This window comes from Oncorhynchus tshawytscha, linkage group LG14, assembly GCF_018296145.1.
Source record: "Oncorhynchus tshawytscha isolate Ot180627B linkage group LG14, Otsh_v2.0, whole genome shotgun sequence".
Taxonomy (NCBI): domain Eukaryota; kingdom Metazoa; phylum Chordata; class Actinopteri; order Salmoniformes; family Salmonidae; genus Oncorhynchus; species Oncorhynchus tshawytscha.
In genome coordinates, this window is record NC_056442.1 from 33,707,049 (window position 1) to 33,724,191 (window position 17,143).

The 17,143-nt window shown below is 42.3% G+C and overlaps 1 protein-coding gene across 2 annotated transcripts; it reads right to left on the reverse strand.

Moving 5' to 3' along the window:
• Nucleotides 1-1,351: 1,351 nt before the first annotated feature.
• Nucleotides 1,352-15,788, reverse strand: LOC112267073. Of its 2 annotated transcripts, none has more exons than XM_024445132.2 (15): nt 15,652-15,788; nt 12,474-12,803; nt 11,716-12,024; nt 9,009-9,302; nt 8,721-8,877; nt 7,019-7,188; nt 6,379-6,408; nt 5,943-6,112; nt 5,658-5,817; nt 5,185-5,466; nt 4,502-4,664; nt 3,583-3,743; nt 3,310-3,385; nt 2,039-2,072; nt 1,352-1,849 (listed from the first exon to the last, which is right to left on the reverse strand). In XM_024445132.2, exons 1-15 carry the CDS (start codon nt 15,716-15,718, stop codon nt 1,688-1,690), a joined length of 2,565 nt encoding a protein of 854 aa, XP_024300900.1. In that variant the 5' UTR covers nt 15,719-15,788; the 3' UTR covers nt 1,352-1,687. The 2 variants fall into 2 exon arrangements, with proteins under 2 accessions (XP_024300900.1, XP_024300899.1); XM_024445131.2 differs by having other exon boundaries at nt 6,379-6,666.
• Between the last annotated feature and the right edge of the window lie 1,355 nt (nt 15,789-17,143).

The following is a 17,143-nucleotide window of genomic DNA, read 5'->3' on the forward strand; positions in this document are numbered from 1 at the left end:
CAAGCCTATGGTTGCCTACAGTCAAAAGCTTGCTAATGAAAAATAAAAAATGTCTGTGTAATGTATCTGTATCTACAGTTGAAGTCGGAAGTTTACATACACTTAGGTTGGAGTCATTAAATCTCGTTTTTCAACCACTCCACAAATACCTTGTCAACAAACTATAGTTTTGGCAAGTCGGTTAGGACTTCTACTTTGTGCATGACACAAGTCATTTTTCCAACAATTGTTTACAGACAGATTATTTAACTTATAATTCACTGTATCACAATTCCAGTGGATCAGAAGTTTACATCCACTAAGTTGACCGTGCCTTTAAACAGCTTGGAAAATTCCAGAAAATTATGTCATGGCTTTAGAAGCTTCTGATAGGCTAATTGACATAATTTTAATCAATTGGAGGTGTAATTGTGAATGTATTTCAAGGCCTACCTTCAAACTCAGTGCCTCTTTGCTTGACATAATGGGAAAATCAAAAGAAATCAGCCAAAACCTCAGAAAATAAATTGCAGGCCTCCACAAGTCTGGTTCATCCTTGGGAGCAATTTTCAAACGCCTGAAGGTACCACGTTCATCTGTACAAACAATAGTATGCAAGTATAAACACCATGGGACCACGCAGCCATCATACCGCTCAGGAAGGAAACGCGTTCTGTCTCCTAGAGATGAATGTACTTTAGTGCGAAAAGTGCAACTCAATCTAAGAACAACAGCAAAGGACCTTGTGAAGATGCTGGATGAAACGGGTACAAAAGTATCTATATCCATAGTAAAAGGAGTCCTATATCAACATAACCTGAAAGGCCGCTCAGCAAGGAAGAAGCCACCACTCCAAAACTGCCATAAAAAAGCGTGAGGAAGGATAATTACGTGGATATATTGAAGCAACATCTCAAGACATCAGTCAGGTAGCTAAAGCTTGGTCGCAAATGGGTCTTCCAAGTGGACAATAACCCCAAGCATACTTCCAAAGTTATGTCAAAATGACTTTATGACAACAAAGTCAAGGTATTGGAGTGGCCATCACAAAGCCCTGACCTCAATCCTATAGAAAATGTGTTGGCAGAACTGAAAAAGCATGTGCGATCAAGGAGGCCTACAAACCTGACTCAGTTACACCAGCTCTGTCAGGAGGAATGGGCCAAAATTCACCCAACTTATTGTGCTTGTGGAAGGCTACCCGAAACGTTTGGCCCTAGTTAAACAATTTAAAGGCAATGCTACCAAATAATATTGAGTGTATGTAAACTTCTGACCCACTGGGAATGTGATGAAAGTAATAAAAGCTGAAATAAATCATTCTCTCTACTATTATCCTGACATTTCACATTCTTAATAAAATAAAGTGGTGATCATAACTGACCTAAGACAGGGCATTTGTACTAGGATTAGATGTCAAGAATTGTGAAAAACAGAGTTTAAATGTATTTGGCTAAGGTGTATGTACACGTCCGACTTCAACTGTATGTGATGTTGTAATGTTTTTGCACCATGGAATTTAGGGACCACAATGGAAATAAGTCTCTGACTTTTGTGATATCCTTGTCAAGTTTTTTAAAATGCATTTACTGAGTATGTTTTTGTTAACCTACCAAACTAAATCAACCAGACTCAAATGACACCCTATTTCCTATACAGTGCACAAGTAGTGCTCTATATGGTGGCAGTAGGGGGTGCACCCTGTTATTTACACAGTGGATCTGGCATCAATGACAATAGAGTAGCTGAGCAGCTGGTTGTACTCCTGGCCTCCTCCTCCTGGTACTGTCACTGCTGCCTTCCCCTTCCTCAACTCTGGAGAGCACAGGTCCTGGGTCAGAGAGGTTAGGGGCGCCAGCGACTCTCGCTTCTTACAGGAGTTCAGAGAAGATAGGAGACAAGGGGACAAAGCACATCAAATGTTGAATAAAGACCTATGGATAGAAGCTATAGGAATAGATGAATGAAGGCAAGAGGACCATTCTCATGAATTCAAAGCGTGCATAATGTCATCATAATGTCAATCATCACTTATAGAAAAGATCTAAGAATGACTGACCTTCGATGCTGGGCGGTCTCCTCCATTTATTTTGCTGCAAAAAACAATTAAAACAATTCATTGTCATTTGAGTTACAGTGACAGACAGCATTTCAAGTATTGTCTAATTCTTCTGTTGTTTTTATACAGTTGGGTATCATCCTCACTCACTAATAAAGTTGCATGGCCAAATATACCTGCATGGCCAAACTGCACCCCATGGAGGCGCTGTTGTATGAGTGAAAAGACTTCCACTGAGCCACTGAGTGTGTGCATGCATTATGCTATGTGAATATATAAGTAGAATGATGGTGACCCCAGACATCATCATTGATCTCTCTGATGTCAGAAGCAGTAACTCTCCTCATCTCTCATGATCCCCATGACACCAACCAGGCCAATGAAGACCTGCTCTTTTCAAAAAGTGTTGCTAGTGCTGGTGACCCGTGGGTGATGCAAATCTCGGAATAGCTATTCCCCTGGGGCGTCATATTTTCTCTTGTGTATACTGTCCGACTGACTGTCCTTTCCAAATTAGCCTGACTGATCTTCCCACAGGAACCAGGGATAATGGGACAGTGATGCTCATCGCACCAATGGCACCTTGACCGAATGTACTAACCAAAGACACAATGAATAAGCCTGAAGTGCAGTCAGTGTGTCTGTCTATATATTTATCATCCCTTCTCACATGAGTCATGACAAAGAGGAAGTTAGTCTACGTCCCAATTGGCACCCTATTCCCTACACAGTGCACTACTTTTGACCAGAGCCCTGTGGAAGAGTTTTCATGGACCATTAGTGGATTTGTGGATCAGATGCTTTTAAAGACATTTAGGATCTCAAAGTGTATCCAAACATTGTGGTAGTGAGACACCTGTCTTATGATCTGATCAGATCCAATGACAGCAACAAGAGGCGACTGCTTTATGCATTTCTCTCATTCCAAGCATTGCAACTGGGATTGAATTACAATATGAATTCTTCAGCTGTGAAGTTTTTGAATAGCTTACCTTACTTCCAGAGTAGTAACTCTGAGTACAGCTCTATAGTTGCCCTATGATAACATTAGATGGAAAATAAATCTGTCTTTACCACAGAAACAGAGAGAATCAGACTGTGTGAGTTGTCTGGCAGAGCTGTGGTGGCTGACGTACCTGTCTGCTCCAGCCACAGAGCATCCTGTTTTTTGAATAGCTCTGTGCTACTTTTGTCATGCCTAGCTGTAGTAACCATCAGACGCACAGACCTGGTTTCCTGTTTGTCACCTGCCAACCTGCTGGTCGACTCACCAGAAAACACACAAAGTGACAATGAGTAGGATCGAGATGGCCGCAGCTGAGGAGAAGCAGACGATGAAGACCATCACTGCACAAACACACAGGAGAAAGACATCAGGTAACACAAAATGGAAGTAAATGGAATGGAACACCTGTTGTAAATGGAAGTTAATGCCAATTATATGTAATAATATGCCAATCATTTTGGGATGTTCACCAGAAACCATTGACATATCTTACATTTTGTTGTATCACTGATGCAAGATAAGGCGAGTGTACACTCACTGAGCTGTTTATCTTCACTGGTGACCTCCACTTGAATGAGGACTGAGGCCTTATGGTGGTAGAAAGAGGCGTGGCAGGTGTAGAGGCCCGCATCCTGGTCCGTGACCTTTGATTGGAACAACAGAGCTCCGCCATCCATCTGGACCAATGAGCCATCATTTCTTCAACACGCAGCAGGACACAGAAGGTCATTACATAGTACACACGCTTCTTTGAACTGTTTATCAGCTAAGTGGCAAAGAAGACAGTCACGAAGAGAGAATAAGATAAGCAAGTGAGGGGGGAAACTGCTATCGCAACACTTTTTGATACCTTCCAAAATATGTGGAAAACAGACAAAAAAGTAATACAAAACCACTGCTATAGTTGACATTGAGTGGCATAAATCTAACGAGACGTTGTATTTTGTACATCTACTTAGGTGTATAAATAAGTAACTGTATCATCCACCTTAGCAGATACGAACGCAGCTTTACACAGAATAGCTTGACAGAATAACTCCTAACACAATTTATGAGCCTGTGTATGGGAGGACAGGAGAGTGTCAGGTTTATGAGTCACTCATTGTCCCTGATAAAAGGGTTCTTTAGTACCACCGACCGCATGGCCTGCCAGTCAGGACAACCTTCTCCAGGCCCCACAGCACAGAAGTCCTGATAGTATCTTAATAAGGCATAGTGGCAGCTTTACCACACTGCACTTATTTGATTGCCTAGTTAAAAGCTCTCATAAAACAATACATATGAGAACTTCTATCTTGACGAAAAACAATGATTGTACAAATTACCGGCCCTGTGTAGTGGTAATATTACCCTACTCTGTCTTCCATCCTACTGTAGTGCTCTCACTCAGCCTCCACAGTTCAGAAGCTGGAGGAAAGGAATACTGTAGTAAAAGAGAGTCTAGCAAAGAGTATTACCTGTGACAGGTGAGGTTGTAAGTTGGTACACTGCCATAGACTTTGAGCAGGATCCTCTGGTTTTGGAAATTCTCCTTTAGAGACATTCGGTGTATGACGGACTCATCTCCATAATGTTTGTACAGGGGAGTGGTTTGGTTCAGTAGTCTGACAGATGATATGTCTAAGAAGGGGAAGGGGAAGTGGTCAACAGGAGGCAAAACACAAACCACTCCCTAAATACATACAATCGATAGACAGGTAGTTGTATCTGACTGTTGACTGGGATGTTGAAGCATGGCATGCCTGGCAGGTACTGTATGTCTATGAATGTCACGACAGAAGTGTCAGTACACTCTTAGAAAAGAAGGTACTATCTAAAACCTAAGAGGGTTCTTCGACTGCCCCTATAGGAGAACCATTTGAAGAACCCTTATTGGTTCCAGGTAAAACCCTTTTGGTTACAGGTTAAAAAAAAACTTTTGGGTTCCATGAACAAACCTTTCTACAGAGAAACTAAAGAGAGTTCTACCTGGAACCAAAAAGGCTTCTCCTATTGGGACAGCTGAAGAACCGTTCAGGAAGCCTTTTTTCTAACAGTGTACAGAATGTATGTGTTGTATAACACGTCTTTTGTGGTGTTGGGGGCTTTATATAAAAAAAGGGAATCATTTCTGTTTGTATTTATTCTCTATTACACTTACAGTATCTGGGGACATGGACTGTCCTCCTCTCCTTAAGTCCATGGTGATTTTGAAAGAGGCAAGTCAGGTCCTGTCCCTCGTGGAGGGCCAGTGGGAACTCATAGGTGAGGTTGGTTAGCACTCTCACACCTTCATACCCAGAGCGGAAGGAGATGTGGCCTGTGGTGTTGTCAGGTAGAACCCAGGAGAGGTGTGCTCTGATCCCGTCCCCTCTGTACTCACACACAGCCAGCCACAGAGATCTGCTCTGCCTCGCAACAAAAACACGCATCACAGGGGACTCTGAGGGAAGGGAGGGAGGGAGTGACATTGTGTGGTGGTTGGATACAATGGATACGTCCCTAAATGACACCCTATTCCCTTTATAGTGCATTACTTTTGACCAGGGCCAATAGGGGAAATAGCATGTTATTGGGGATGCACATAATGTATTGTGGAGAAACATGGATACTACAAGTCATAAAGTAATTTACCCAATCCACGCAGCAGTATCCCTCTTCTCTCTGGCCTTTCAAGACCCAGCTGATCCACCACACAGGTGACATTCTGACCAGAGAACTTGGAAGTGGGGAGCCTCAACACACTACAGACCGTCACAGAGCCATTGGCATGGTGCTCAGGCTGCCCCTGATCCTGCAAGCGAAACATATGTAGAGTGAGTGTGCAAATTATATCCAAATGATTGCTGTTTTTTTTCTTCATTTTTGCTGTATCTATTTTTGATTCCAATCACCCTTTCATTTGTTCTTTCCCTTTACCTGCTCCTGCCCCTCTTTAAGCTGACTGGTACTATTGTCACTGTCCCTGTCTCCAAGACTCCAGGAGATAGTGGCAGCAGGTCCAACACTGTCCACAGTGCACTGCACCAGTGTGTATGCTACATCTTCCTCCCACTCAGAGCTGGACTGGATGGTGATGTTAGGAGGAGCTGCATGTAGATAGAACAGCGATATAGGATACATGTTCTCAATGTAAATAAAATAACAGAGATACAGGATACATGTTCTCAATGTAAATAAAATAACAGAGATATAGGATACATGTTCTCAATGTAAATAAAATAACAGAGATATAGGATACATGTTCTCAATGTAAATAAAATAACAGAGATATAGGATACATGTTCTCAATGTAAAAAATGTATTTTAACACTAGAGCTTTCATTGATGGTGTTCGATGATTTGTTGAACATACCACACACAGGGAGTGTTATCTGTCTTCTCTCTGGCAACACAAACACAGAATGATCTATCACACACTCCATATTGAGCTCCTGGGCTGAGCAGGCAGGCAGGACTAACACACTGCTGACAGAGTGGGTTCCATTATGGGATGTGAGACTGGACCAGGAGGGCCCAGACACACCCTCAGGTAGAACCCAGGACACATTGGCAATGGGGACAGAGTCTGCAGCCAGGCACTCAATGAACCTGTTACCCAGTCTGTCCTGGACATCAACCCTTATGCTGGGAGGAACAGTCACTAGCACACAGAGGATAGAAGGCAATAAACATGCTAATCGCTTAACTTTACAGTGTGTAGGAAAATAAACATTCTGATTTATACTAACAATATTTCTTACATTTAAAAAATACAATTTATGATAGACGTCACTTGTATTAACATAATGCTGTCTCGCTACAAATTACAGACTGCCAGATATGGCATTGTCAAATGATGAAGATGATATGTTGGCTGCATCCCAAATGATATGATATGTAGTCTACATCACAAACATTTTACCAGGGCCCATTGTCACTATAGTGCACTATATCAGGAATAGGGTACTATTTGGGACACAACCTATGATATGTAGACAAGACTCTGCTCGTACCAGACTGCTTGACTTGTGGGTTAACGGTAATGTCCAGCAGTACAGATGCCCTGTGGCTGTAGTAGGAGGCCTCACACTCATACAGCCCTGCATGGTAGAGCTCCACAGGACCCTGCAGGGTTAGAGCACTGCCAATCACCTCCACACCCTCAGGGAGAGACTGCTCTTCTCTAGGAGACAACACAAGACCAGACACTGTTACAGGTAGACACTCAATTCAAAGGGCTTTATTGGCATGGGAAACATATGTATACAGTGCCAAAGCAAGTGAAATAGATAATAAACTAAAGTGAAATATACAATAACAAATTAACAGTAAATGTTACACTCACAAAAGTTCCAAAAGGGAAAATAAATACACATAAATATAGGTTGTATTTACAATGGTGTTTGTCCTGCACTGGTTGCACTTTTCAGGTCACAAATATTGCTGCTGTGATGGCACACTGTGGTATTTCACACAATAGATTTGGAAGTTTATCAAAATTGGATTTGTTTTATAATTCTTTCTGGGTCTGAGAGAAATATGTGTCTCTAATATGGTCATACATTTGGCAGTAGGTTAGGAACTGCTCAGTTTCCACCTCATTTTGTGGGCAGTGTGCACAGTTTGCACTCTCCAGAGGCAGGTAGCCGTGGTTAAAGTGTTGGGCCAGTACCCGAAAGGTTGCTGGATCGAATCCCTAAGCTGCCAAGGTAAAAAAAAAAGTTGGCCTATCGGGGGACAGTGGGCTATCATTGTAAATAAGAATTTGTTATTAACTGACTTGCCTAGTTAAATTAAAAAAGAGCAGCACCTCAAAGAGCTTTTGTTCTCGCATAGTTAGATCCAGGGATAATGTCACCAACTTGATGATTGCTATTCAAAGTTGATAAAAAATGGTCTGGCTGCAGCAGATATCTTCTCACGCCACAGACGCTGTGAGATGCTGTGAGACATATACTATTGTTGCTATACTGCGACATGTTATGTTCTATTCAGACAGGATGGTGCGTTACCGCTACCAACAGCACAGGTGGTGAAATTACATTTAGAATTATAAGATTGGTACTAGCTAGTGTGTACTAGCTAGCTAGCTAGTGTGTACTAGAGCAAACATGTACTATCTAGCTAGATAGTGTTGTACTAGCTGGCTAGTGTGTGCCAGCTAACTAGTGTGTGCTAGCTAGCTACACAAGCAACAGTGGTTAATTAACATAATGCCCAGATGGATCGGAGCTAGTGCGCCGACTGGTATGTTCGTAGCACATTACCAACAAATGTCTAAATTACAGGTTGCATGTGCGCATAAAAGGCAAAAATACCATATGAGACGCATGTGCTTTGAGGTTTGTCGCCCATTTGGTGTCAGCACACAAAATCTGCAGCTGGATGCTTCTAAAACAAATCTGCAGGATGTGTGTCTAGGGCCTGTCTATTGCCTGTGGTTTTCAACCAAACCTCTCACCACAGCTGCCTAACACGATATTAACACCTGTGTTAATGATGCAAATAATAGTATAGCAACAATAGCAGAAATGAATGAAATTGCTATAAGGCTAAATGGGACAGCAAACGTTGTTTTTTGTAACTGTTCGCTGATTGATAAGATTATCACAACATGTTAATGTTGTCCTTTATCTGAGATGAACTGAAGTTAACAATCAAGAGAAATCAACAGACATCTTGTCTGTATTATGATAGTAATACAGGTATCCTTACTTGGTGCATACGATACCGTAACGTGGTACATCCCCAACGACCTTTAGCCCGATGGTGGTTTTGCTCTGTCCTTCCTCCAGAACCACTGACTCTACAGCCTGACTCTTGTTGCTGCGGTCTGCCAACCCTGGGTTCAGCAGCCGAACAGCAGACAGATCTACACAATAGGAAGTGAAAACAGAATATCCAACACAGAGTCTTTTATTAAGTAGAGTAAATGAAAAGCAGTCTCCTAAGACCATACTTTTGGCTCCAAATCCTCAGTTATGACTCGTGATCAGTACTCACAGAATGCCGGCAAAGTGGTGGTCCGTAGCTCTCTGTGTGGGAACTTGGGGTGGTCAAACAGACAGGTGATGTTTTCCCCTTCATGAAGCTCAGCTGGGAAGCGGTATGACCTGACTAATTTGTCTGCTGCATCCATGACAACCTCCTTCTGTAGCATGGAACTGGCATCCCGATTGAGCAGCACCAGGGTGATGTCAGCTCGGGGTCGCCCTCCAGCTGCACCACAGGTGACCACCCAGAACTCCTCCCCGTCCTCTAGAACCAGGTATGTCTCAATGGTCACATTGGGAGCCACTGCAGGCAAAGAGAAATAATAATTGTACATGAGCAGGTGGGAATGGTCCATCAGTATAACAACAGTGAGTCCTAAATCTAATGTCTGGGCCTCTAGGGCTGTGGTTTAGATTTTTGAGAAGGCTGAAGTGAAAGGATAGACGTATGAAAGATAAACACAGGGCATAACAAGGCTGCCGATTGGGTTTATGAGGAGAGTGCTGACACTTCTCACCTGTTCCATCTGTTCAGCAGGCTACAGCTGAGAGCAGATCTGCTGGCGGGGCTGGAACTACAGGACTATGCCTACATCCCAAATGGCACCATATTTCCAATATGACTCTGGTTGAAAGTAGTGCACTATATAGGGAATAGGGTGCCATTTGGGAAGCACACTATTTCACACATCTCAATACAGACTGACTGCTGATATAGAAAGGCATCACTCTATTGCCGATTATCAAAGAATTTGATACTACCACATATGGATAAGGGAGGTGTCATGACGTTGGCCTCTTTGGGTATAGCAAGCCCCTCTCCCTGCCTCCCCCTTTCCTCCTTCAACTAGGTTGCTGTGGTCAGAAAGACGTCGTAAATTCCTGAGGATCTCCTCATGGACACACAGTATAGAGAGAGTAAATTTTCATAGAGGACAAAGGAAATCCTTCCACCTCACAGAACTTGAGGTACGAACAGATTTCATGTTCCGGAGAAAGTATAAAAGATAGGTGAAAAATCCAGCTATGAACTGGTCTGTTTGTCACAACTTGGGGAGGCTCATGGGAGACGGTGTGACTACATTACCATAACGCTGTTTATATAATATAAACCTCATATATGAGGTTTACATCTAATTGTTGTATAAGATGAATGAGTGAGGATGATACTGTTTGTAAAAGTGTGTAATATGATTTTGGACTGTTTAATGAAGGAAAATTCAAAAAGGGGATTGGAGTTAACTAAATCAGAGGACCGCCCCTGAGCCCAGTTAGGGTCAGGCGTCCTGGGACAGCCCTTTTCTGCCTTCCGAATAAAACCCCCACTCGGGTTTTCGATCAGCAGACCGAGCTTACCTCAATTACGAGATGGCTAAAGGTTGCAGACCATGTTTTTCTCCATTAGGGGAGACACAGGTTGTAGACCATTGCTGAATCTTTTAACCATACCACGTGGTTAAACCCTTAGACTATCGATACCGACAGAATAAGAACAAGTCTTTGATATTAATTACTAGTCTGCAGCTAGGAATTCGGTATCATTGAACGCGAAGAACGACAACCGCTGAAACATCCATTCTATAACAAAACAAATGAATGTCACTCTGAACTAGCCACTATAACCACGACAGAGAGAGAGAGGGAGAGAGACGGACAATTCTACAAAATAAACAAACTTTTCACCAGCGATCAAGATGACACACTGAGCATAAATATATATATTGATTGCAATTGTTCCCGAATGAGTGAGCGTTCATGTGCAAAGTATTAGCATTTCAATTGTTATAATTATCACTTTGTAGTGACTTAGTCGACCCCCACTTCCCCTTTTGTCTAACAAGCCGCCATGCCGGTTTAGCCCACTAGGGCACATTCTCCTATCATTTCATGTAACCACATTTACCTTGTTTGTTTGTTTGTTTATGCATTTCTGTGAATTACTTAGTTAGTAATAAATAAATGATTTAAGACAATTGATGTATGGATGACTCATATTGAAAACTGGGTTCGTGCAGATAACCAACAATTTACGACGTTTGGAATGAGACTAACGTGAGGTAAAGTAAATCATTCATTAATTTGAAGACTAATTGATCAGATAAAATATCTGAAAAGTTATTTTAGGAAATTATAACTTTGTAATCTGAATATTATTCCTTGGTGCCCCGACTTCCTAGTAATTACGGTTACATGATTAATCAGTCTAATCGCGTAATAACTAATTACAGAGAATCAGTTAATGATAACAAAGACACGACATAGAATATTTCTGTCATATGATCCTCTTTGACAGGCTGTATATAAAACGTGTCTCTAATGTGGTAGGGAGGGATATCGACATATGATGAGAATATGATGATGGTGTATGTTCTGTGTCTGTCGTGCTACAGCTGATTGCGACGACTGTACAGGAAACACACAATACCTGGTACATGGCGGGAGTATTCGGGGTGGTGCCAGCCCCAGCATAATCCAATATCTACAGATCATTCTCAGACATTGATTCTTAGCACCACAGGTCATGTCAGAGTTAACCTCTTCCCAAACTAAATCCTTGCCCACAAAAGTAAGAAATGCCAAGTACTGTACACACAAACATACACATCAAGGATGCGTCTCAAATCTTGTCAGTCTTCCTGGTCAAAAGCAGTGCACTATAAAGGGAATAGGGTGCCATTTAGGATGCAGTCCTTGTGTACATGAGCTGGCAGGCTTACTGAAGGTCTCCACCCCCACTGTGACATGTGTGGTGGGGTCAGGCAGGGTTGGGTGCTGGACCACACAGGTCACCCTGTCCTGGTCCTGTAGGTGGGTGGGGAAGCGGAGAATGCTGGTCACAGTGGCAGTGCCATTGGTATAACTGGTGTTCCTCATCCCCACAGAGGAGTTGTCAGTAGGAGGACTGCCGTTGATCTCCCAGCGAATCAGAGCCACAGGTTTACCATTGGTAGCTGAGCATGTGACTGACTGGTAGTGGGTAGCGTTGTCTGTGTCCTCTGTCACCTCTGTGTGGATATCAGGTCGAGCTTCAAAACAAAATCATTCAAACACATGACGGGGATGATGCTGGTACCAGAAACAGTTATGCAATGGATGTTTGTATGATTCTGTCTTTGCTATGACCTTGAAGGTACAGTAAGGTAAGGATACAACAGGCAATGATAATGTCACATATTCTATCCAACCCCCCCCCCAATTTCATCATGAGGCCATGTTTTCTTCTGTTGATTTTCTCTACCATTTAGGTGTTAAGTACTTTTGCATCACCCATTAGAGGCTCTTAAAATGCATCCTTCCTTACTCACTTTCTTGAAGTAATCAATGATCTGATCTGACATAACCTAACTGGTCAAAGCAATGCAGTGGAAAGTTTGGTTACACCAATCTTGTCATCTCAGATTAGTGATTACTTATAGGAGGGGGAAAAGGAAGGATGCAGTATTCTAAATGGGCCATATTCATCAATCAAGCTTACCCAGGACAGTGAGAAACATGCTGTTAGTGATCTCCTCTTCATCAGTGGCAAACACGCATGTGTACTCCCCCTGAGCCTCCAGAGTAGACACCCTCATCTTCACAGTCAGATTGGTGGGAGAGGCTGGGGTGGAGAAGTCTGGGTCTTTGCTGAAAGCCTTGTTGTTCTTGTAGCCTGTTAATTTCTTCATCGATCGCTTCATTCTAGAGTCTGGGCGTTTCCATGAGGCGTCTGTGATGTCATTCTGTCCCAGGTACTGACAGCGGAGGAAGATGTCCTCTCCAAGGATCCCAGTGACGTTACGATCAATCTCCATGTCCTCCTCCATATCTGTGAGAGAAAAAAACATTGTGATATGCATAAATTATTAGTAATTCTGTCATGATGTGTCCCAAAGGGGCACCATATTCCCTAGTACACTACTTTTGACCATAGCTCTATGGGCCCTGGTCAAAAGTAGTGCGCCATTTGGGACGCAGACTTAGTCACTCACAATCACTCATATCTCAGTGGGATGCACTTTGATTAATTGATGAGATATTCCGTATACGTTGCTAAAAACAACCAACAGCCAATGTGATTTCTGTTGAGAAGGAGGGGCAGTGAGATGATGGATGTCTGTTGGTGTGATTTCTATAAAAAGGGTTCCCTGTCTGTGTGTGTCCATCCCATTGTCTCTTGGTGAGACTGGATGAAGCAGCTGCTTGTGTCCCAAATGGCACACTATTCCCTATGGGCCCTGGTCAAAAGTACTGCACTATAGTGAATAGGGTGCCATTTGTATATGGGGCAGAGAACATAATGACTGTCAATGGAAACAATCACTTTGTGGAATGCAGAAGATAGAGATGCTGCAGTGCTAAAAGGTAATATGTACTAAGTGATGAGACGTATCTCTCTAGACTAACATGGGTTATGTGTTGATCCAAGGCTAAAGATGAGGACTGAACTGTGCACATTGATTGTGACACTTAAATGCAGCCGGGACTGATCCCACCGGTGGAGATTTAATGGAAGACTCCATTTTGTTAAAGAACGGAGCTACAGTCTGTCTCTAAGACATTGGCCATGATTAGGGGATGTTTCAGTGAAGGGGACATAAAATAAAGCAGCCTGACAGTTTTGAGTATTGGGAGGATGATAGTACGCATATTCCAATGCATACCAACTCACTCTCCTCTCTCTCGTCTCTCTATTATGGAACACTTAAGTACACAGTTGATCTATTAGCCAGTGAAAATGGGAGTCAAATTGAACCTTAAGTGCTGAATGATGACAGCTGAGTACATTGGGTCATGGGGAACACTCAATGGATACCCAGTCTAACACTTCACATCACCTATCCTATAAAATACTGCTGTTGGGACACTTTGATGAGGACCACACTTATGTCTCCAACTAGAAATACTCTGACCAAATCAATTCAGAGAACAGCAAGAAGTGGTGGGTTGTATATCACAACATATGGAAACAATCAGAACGTTGAGTATATCCCCAAAGGCTCACTTATTCATTGGTCACACAAATATATCTTGTATTGTGGGTTTATGGTTCATAAAAATGGAAAAGGTATTCAAAAATGTACATAACTGAGGCACGCTAAAAGGATACACTACCAATAAACACATAGTAACAGCCTGAAATACACAATAATGTCCACTAGCACTTTTTCTGTGGCCCTAAGACACTGACAACTATCTCTGTTTAAGGTTAGGGTGCTTTATGTATAATGAACAAAAATATAAACACAATATGCAACAATTTCAAAGATTTTACTGAGTTACAGTTCATATAAGGAAATCAGTCAATTGAGATACATGAAATAGACCCTAATCTATGGATTTCACATGACTGGGCAGGGGCGCAGCCATGGTTGGGCCTGGGAGGGCATAAGCCCATCCGCTGTGGGCCAATCAGAATGAGTTTTTCCCCACATAAAGGCTTTATTACAGACAGAAATTCTCCTCAGCACCAACCCACCACAGACAATCCCTTGTGGCTTATGGTAGAGAAATTAACATTAAATTCTCTGGCAACAGTTCTGGTGGACATTCCTACAGTCAGCATGCCAATTGCATTCTCCCTCAAAAACATGAGACATCTGTGGCATTGTGTTGTGTGGCAAAATGGCACATTTTAGAGTGGCCTTTTATTGTGCCCAGCAAAAGGTGCACCTGTGTAATGACCATGCTGTTTAATCAGCTTCTTGACATGCCACACCTGTCAGGTGGATGGATTATCTTGGCAAAGGAGAAATGCTCACAAACAGGGATGTAAACAAATGTAGGCTACCCAAGTACCATATAAGGCCAGTATATCATAGTATAGTCACATGACACTGCTGTGGTTTCATCTTGGCTTCTACCCAACAGCAGGCATTCACGTACATAGATGCTTGCAGATGATTCCATTTTCAGAGGGTAGCAAGACAACTGAAAATGTAAACTTATATTGACAAAGAACCGCTTTTGATCAAACAAATAGATCAGTGCGGTGATGTAACTAATCAATTGTATGATGATGTGTTAGTGGAGAGATCCGGGGATGGAAAGTCATACTGTCAGTGCAGTGGTTCTAACCTACAGACCTATTTATTCCTCAGAGGCACTCATTCATCTGCCGATTGAAAATACACTCTGAAGAGGTTCCTCAGTTAAGTTCAAACACATCAAACTGTGAGGTTTTTCTGACTAACATAAAATAGAGTTGACTAATAACACAGGGATTTCCCCTAAACTCAGTGGTACACTTAGTAGAGCCATTGCAGTACTATTAATGGTATCACTGAAGGTCATGAATGGAATTGAAAAGGTCATAAAGCAACCAAAATGGTTTTAATAGCTGATACCATTGGGCAATAATTGCAGACTAACAGCCAATATTGTAATATAAACATATGTCAGCAATAAACCGTTGTTTAAAATAAAATGAATCGACTCCATCCTTTTTCGTGTGTTGATAATGCTACAGTTAAAATGCATTCAGAATATTTCAAATTGATTCTGCTCTTGGGTGTATTGCTTGTAAGCCTTTATATTTAGACTAATCAAGCAGGAAAATTATTGTACCTCTGTTCGGTGTAAAATGCCACAGGTTAAACAAGTCTTTAAGGTCTAGTAAACTCAACCCATAAACAGAACTGTACACTCACAGATGGATTATAACTCCTCAGACTTACCCAGCATGTCCAAGCAGTGAGACATATTTAGGACAAAGCCCAAAATCAACAGCCCTGAGCATCCCATGGTGGTATCACTGAGAGTGATGATTCAATTTGACTACAGCAAGTCTTCCTATGAGGGTATTCAAATGTGTGTGTGTGTGTGTGTGTGTGTGTGTGTGTGTGTGTGTGTGTGTGTGTGTGTGTGTGTGTGTGTGTGTGTGTGTGTGTGTGTGTGTGTGTGTGTGTGTGTTCAAGAGAAGCTGTCAGAGTCAGCTGTAGAGGGTGTGTGCTCCAGACTTCTGAGCAGGGCTGTTTTTACAAACACACACAGTGTAGGGCTATGTTGTTTAGAACCACTTTACCCTAAATGTTACTATGTGTACAAATCTGTTTGAACAGAATTGCTTCTTCTATGGATTAGTTGTTATTTCACATCTCACTTAGTAGAAAATCAGCGTTTTCACTTCCTAGTAGTAGCAGCTGAATGTCATACTGCAGGATATGTCTGTTCAGCTCCTCAGTCACCTCATACTGTATAACAAAGTGTCCCTGTTGCCCGCGATGATGCCATGCATCCTCCAGCCCAGCTCATCCCTTCAGGAGTCCTACGAGACAGAGAGAGACACAGCCTGTCTAAATTGAAGCCAACTCACTGTTTCTCGCCTGCTGCTCTGGAAATCCCTCACAAAGGCATTGTTTTACAAGACAATATTTCCCTCTAATTCACTTCATGGCTGTGTTTTCCTTTTAGTCAGACTTGGCAATTTACTAAATATAATTTGTCATTAGAAATGCCCTGCCGGGAAAATCACAATGGGAAACAAATGTGTCGGAATACTATGCACATAAAGAATACTCTTCAATTCTCCAGCTGGCTAAATCTGGGCTGCTGTACCTCCAGAACAACTGTCTTCCAGAGTATGTGAATCATGTAGCAGAATGTGCATGAAGTAAGACCCTCTTTATTTATTTAACCTTTATTTAACTAGGCAAGTCAGTTAAGAACAAATTCTTATTTACAATGACGACCTGCCCCGGCCAACCCCGGACAACACTGGGCCATTGTGCGCCACCTTATGGGACTCCCAATCATGGCTGGATGTGATTCATCCTGGATTCAAACCAGGGACTGTAGTGACGCCTCTTGCACTGAGATGCAGTGCCTTAGACCGCTGCACCACTCGGGAGCCCCTTTACACAATAGGCCAACTGGGAATCCTCCTCAAATTCAACAGCCTTTTTCCTCAGTGTCTCCTTTAGCTAAATTTAATGTTACACCAGTTTTCCAGGATCATTCTGAGGTCTGATGAGCCCAGAAAATAAAAATATACAAAGGCTTGACTCCCCTGAATGTGTAAACATGTGGTCATCTGTCGGCCACTATGTAATGTAAGCTAGTACAGTATCTTAGAGGCTGCTACAGATGGATGAGTATTGCAGGGTTTGTTTATTTCACTAACATTCCATCAAATCTTTCGTAGTATGGTTCTTTTTTGCATTGTGGACT

Coding starts and splice junctions, on each gene's coding strand:
- LOC112267073 (XM_024445131.2), bottom strand. CDS start 15,718: ATGGGATGCTCAGGGCTGTTGATTTTGGGCTTTGTCCTAAATATGTCT. Junction 9,303..11,715: donor AGTGGGGGTGGAGACCTTCA/GTAAGCCTGCCA, acceptor CTTTGCCTGCAG/TGGCTCCCAATGTGACCATT. Junction 8,878..9,008: donor CACCACTTTGCCGGCATTCT/GTGAGTACTGAT, acceptor CCTATTGTGTAG/ATCTGTCTGCTGTTCGGCTG.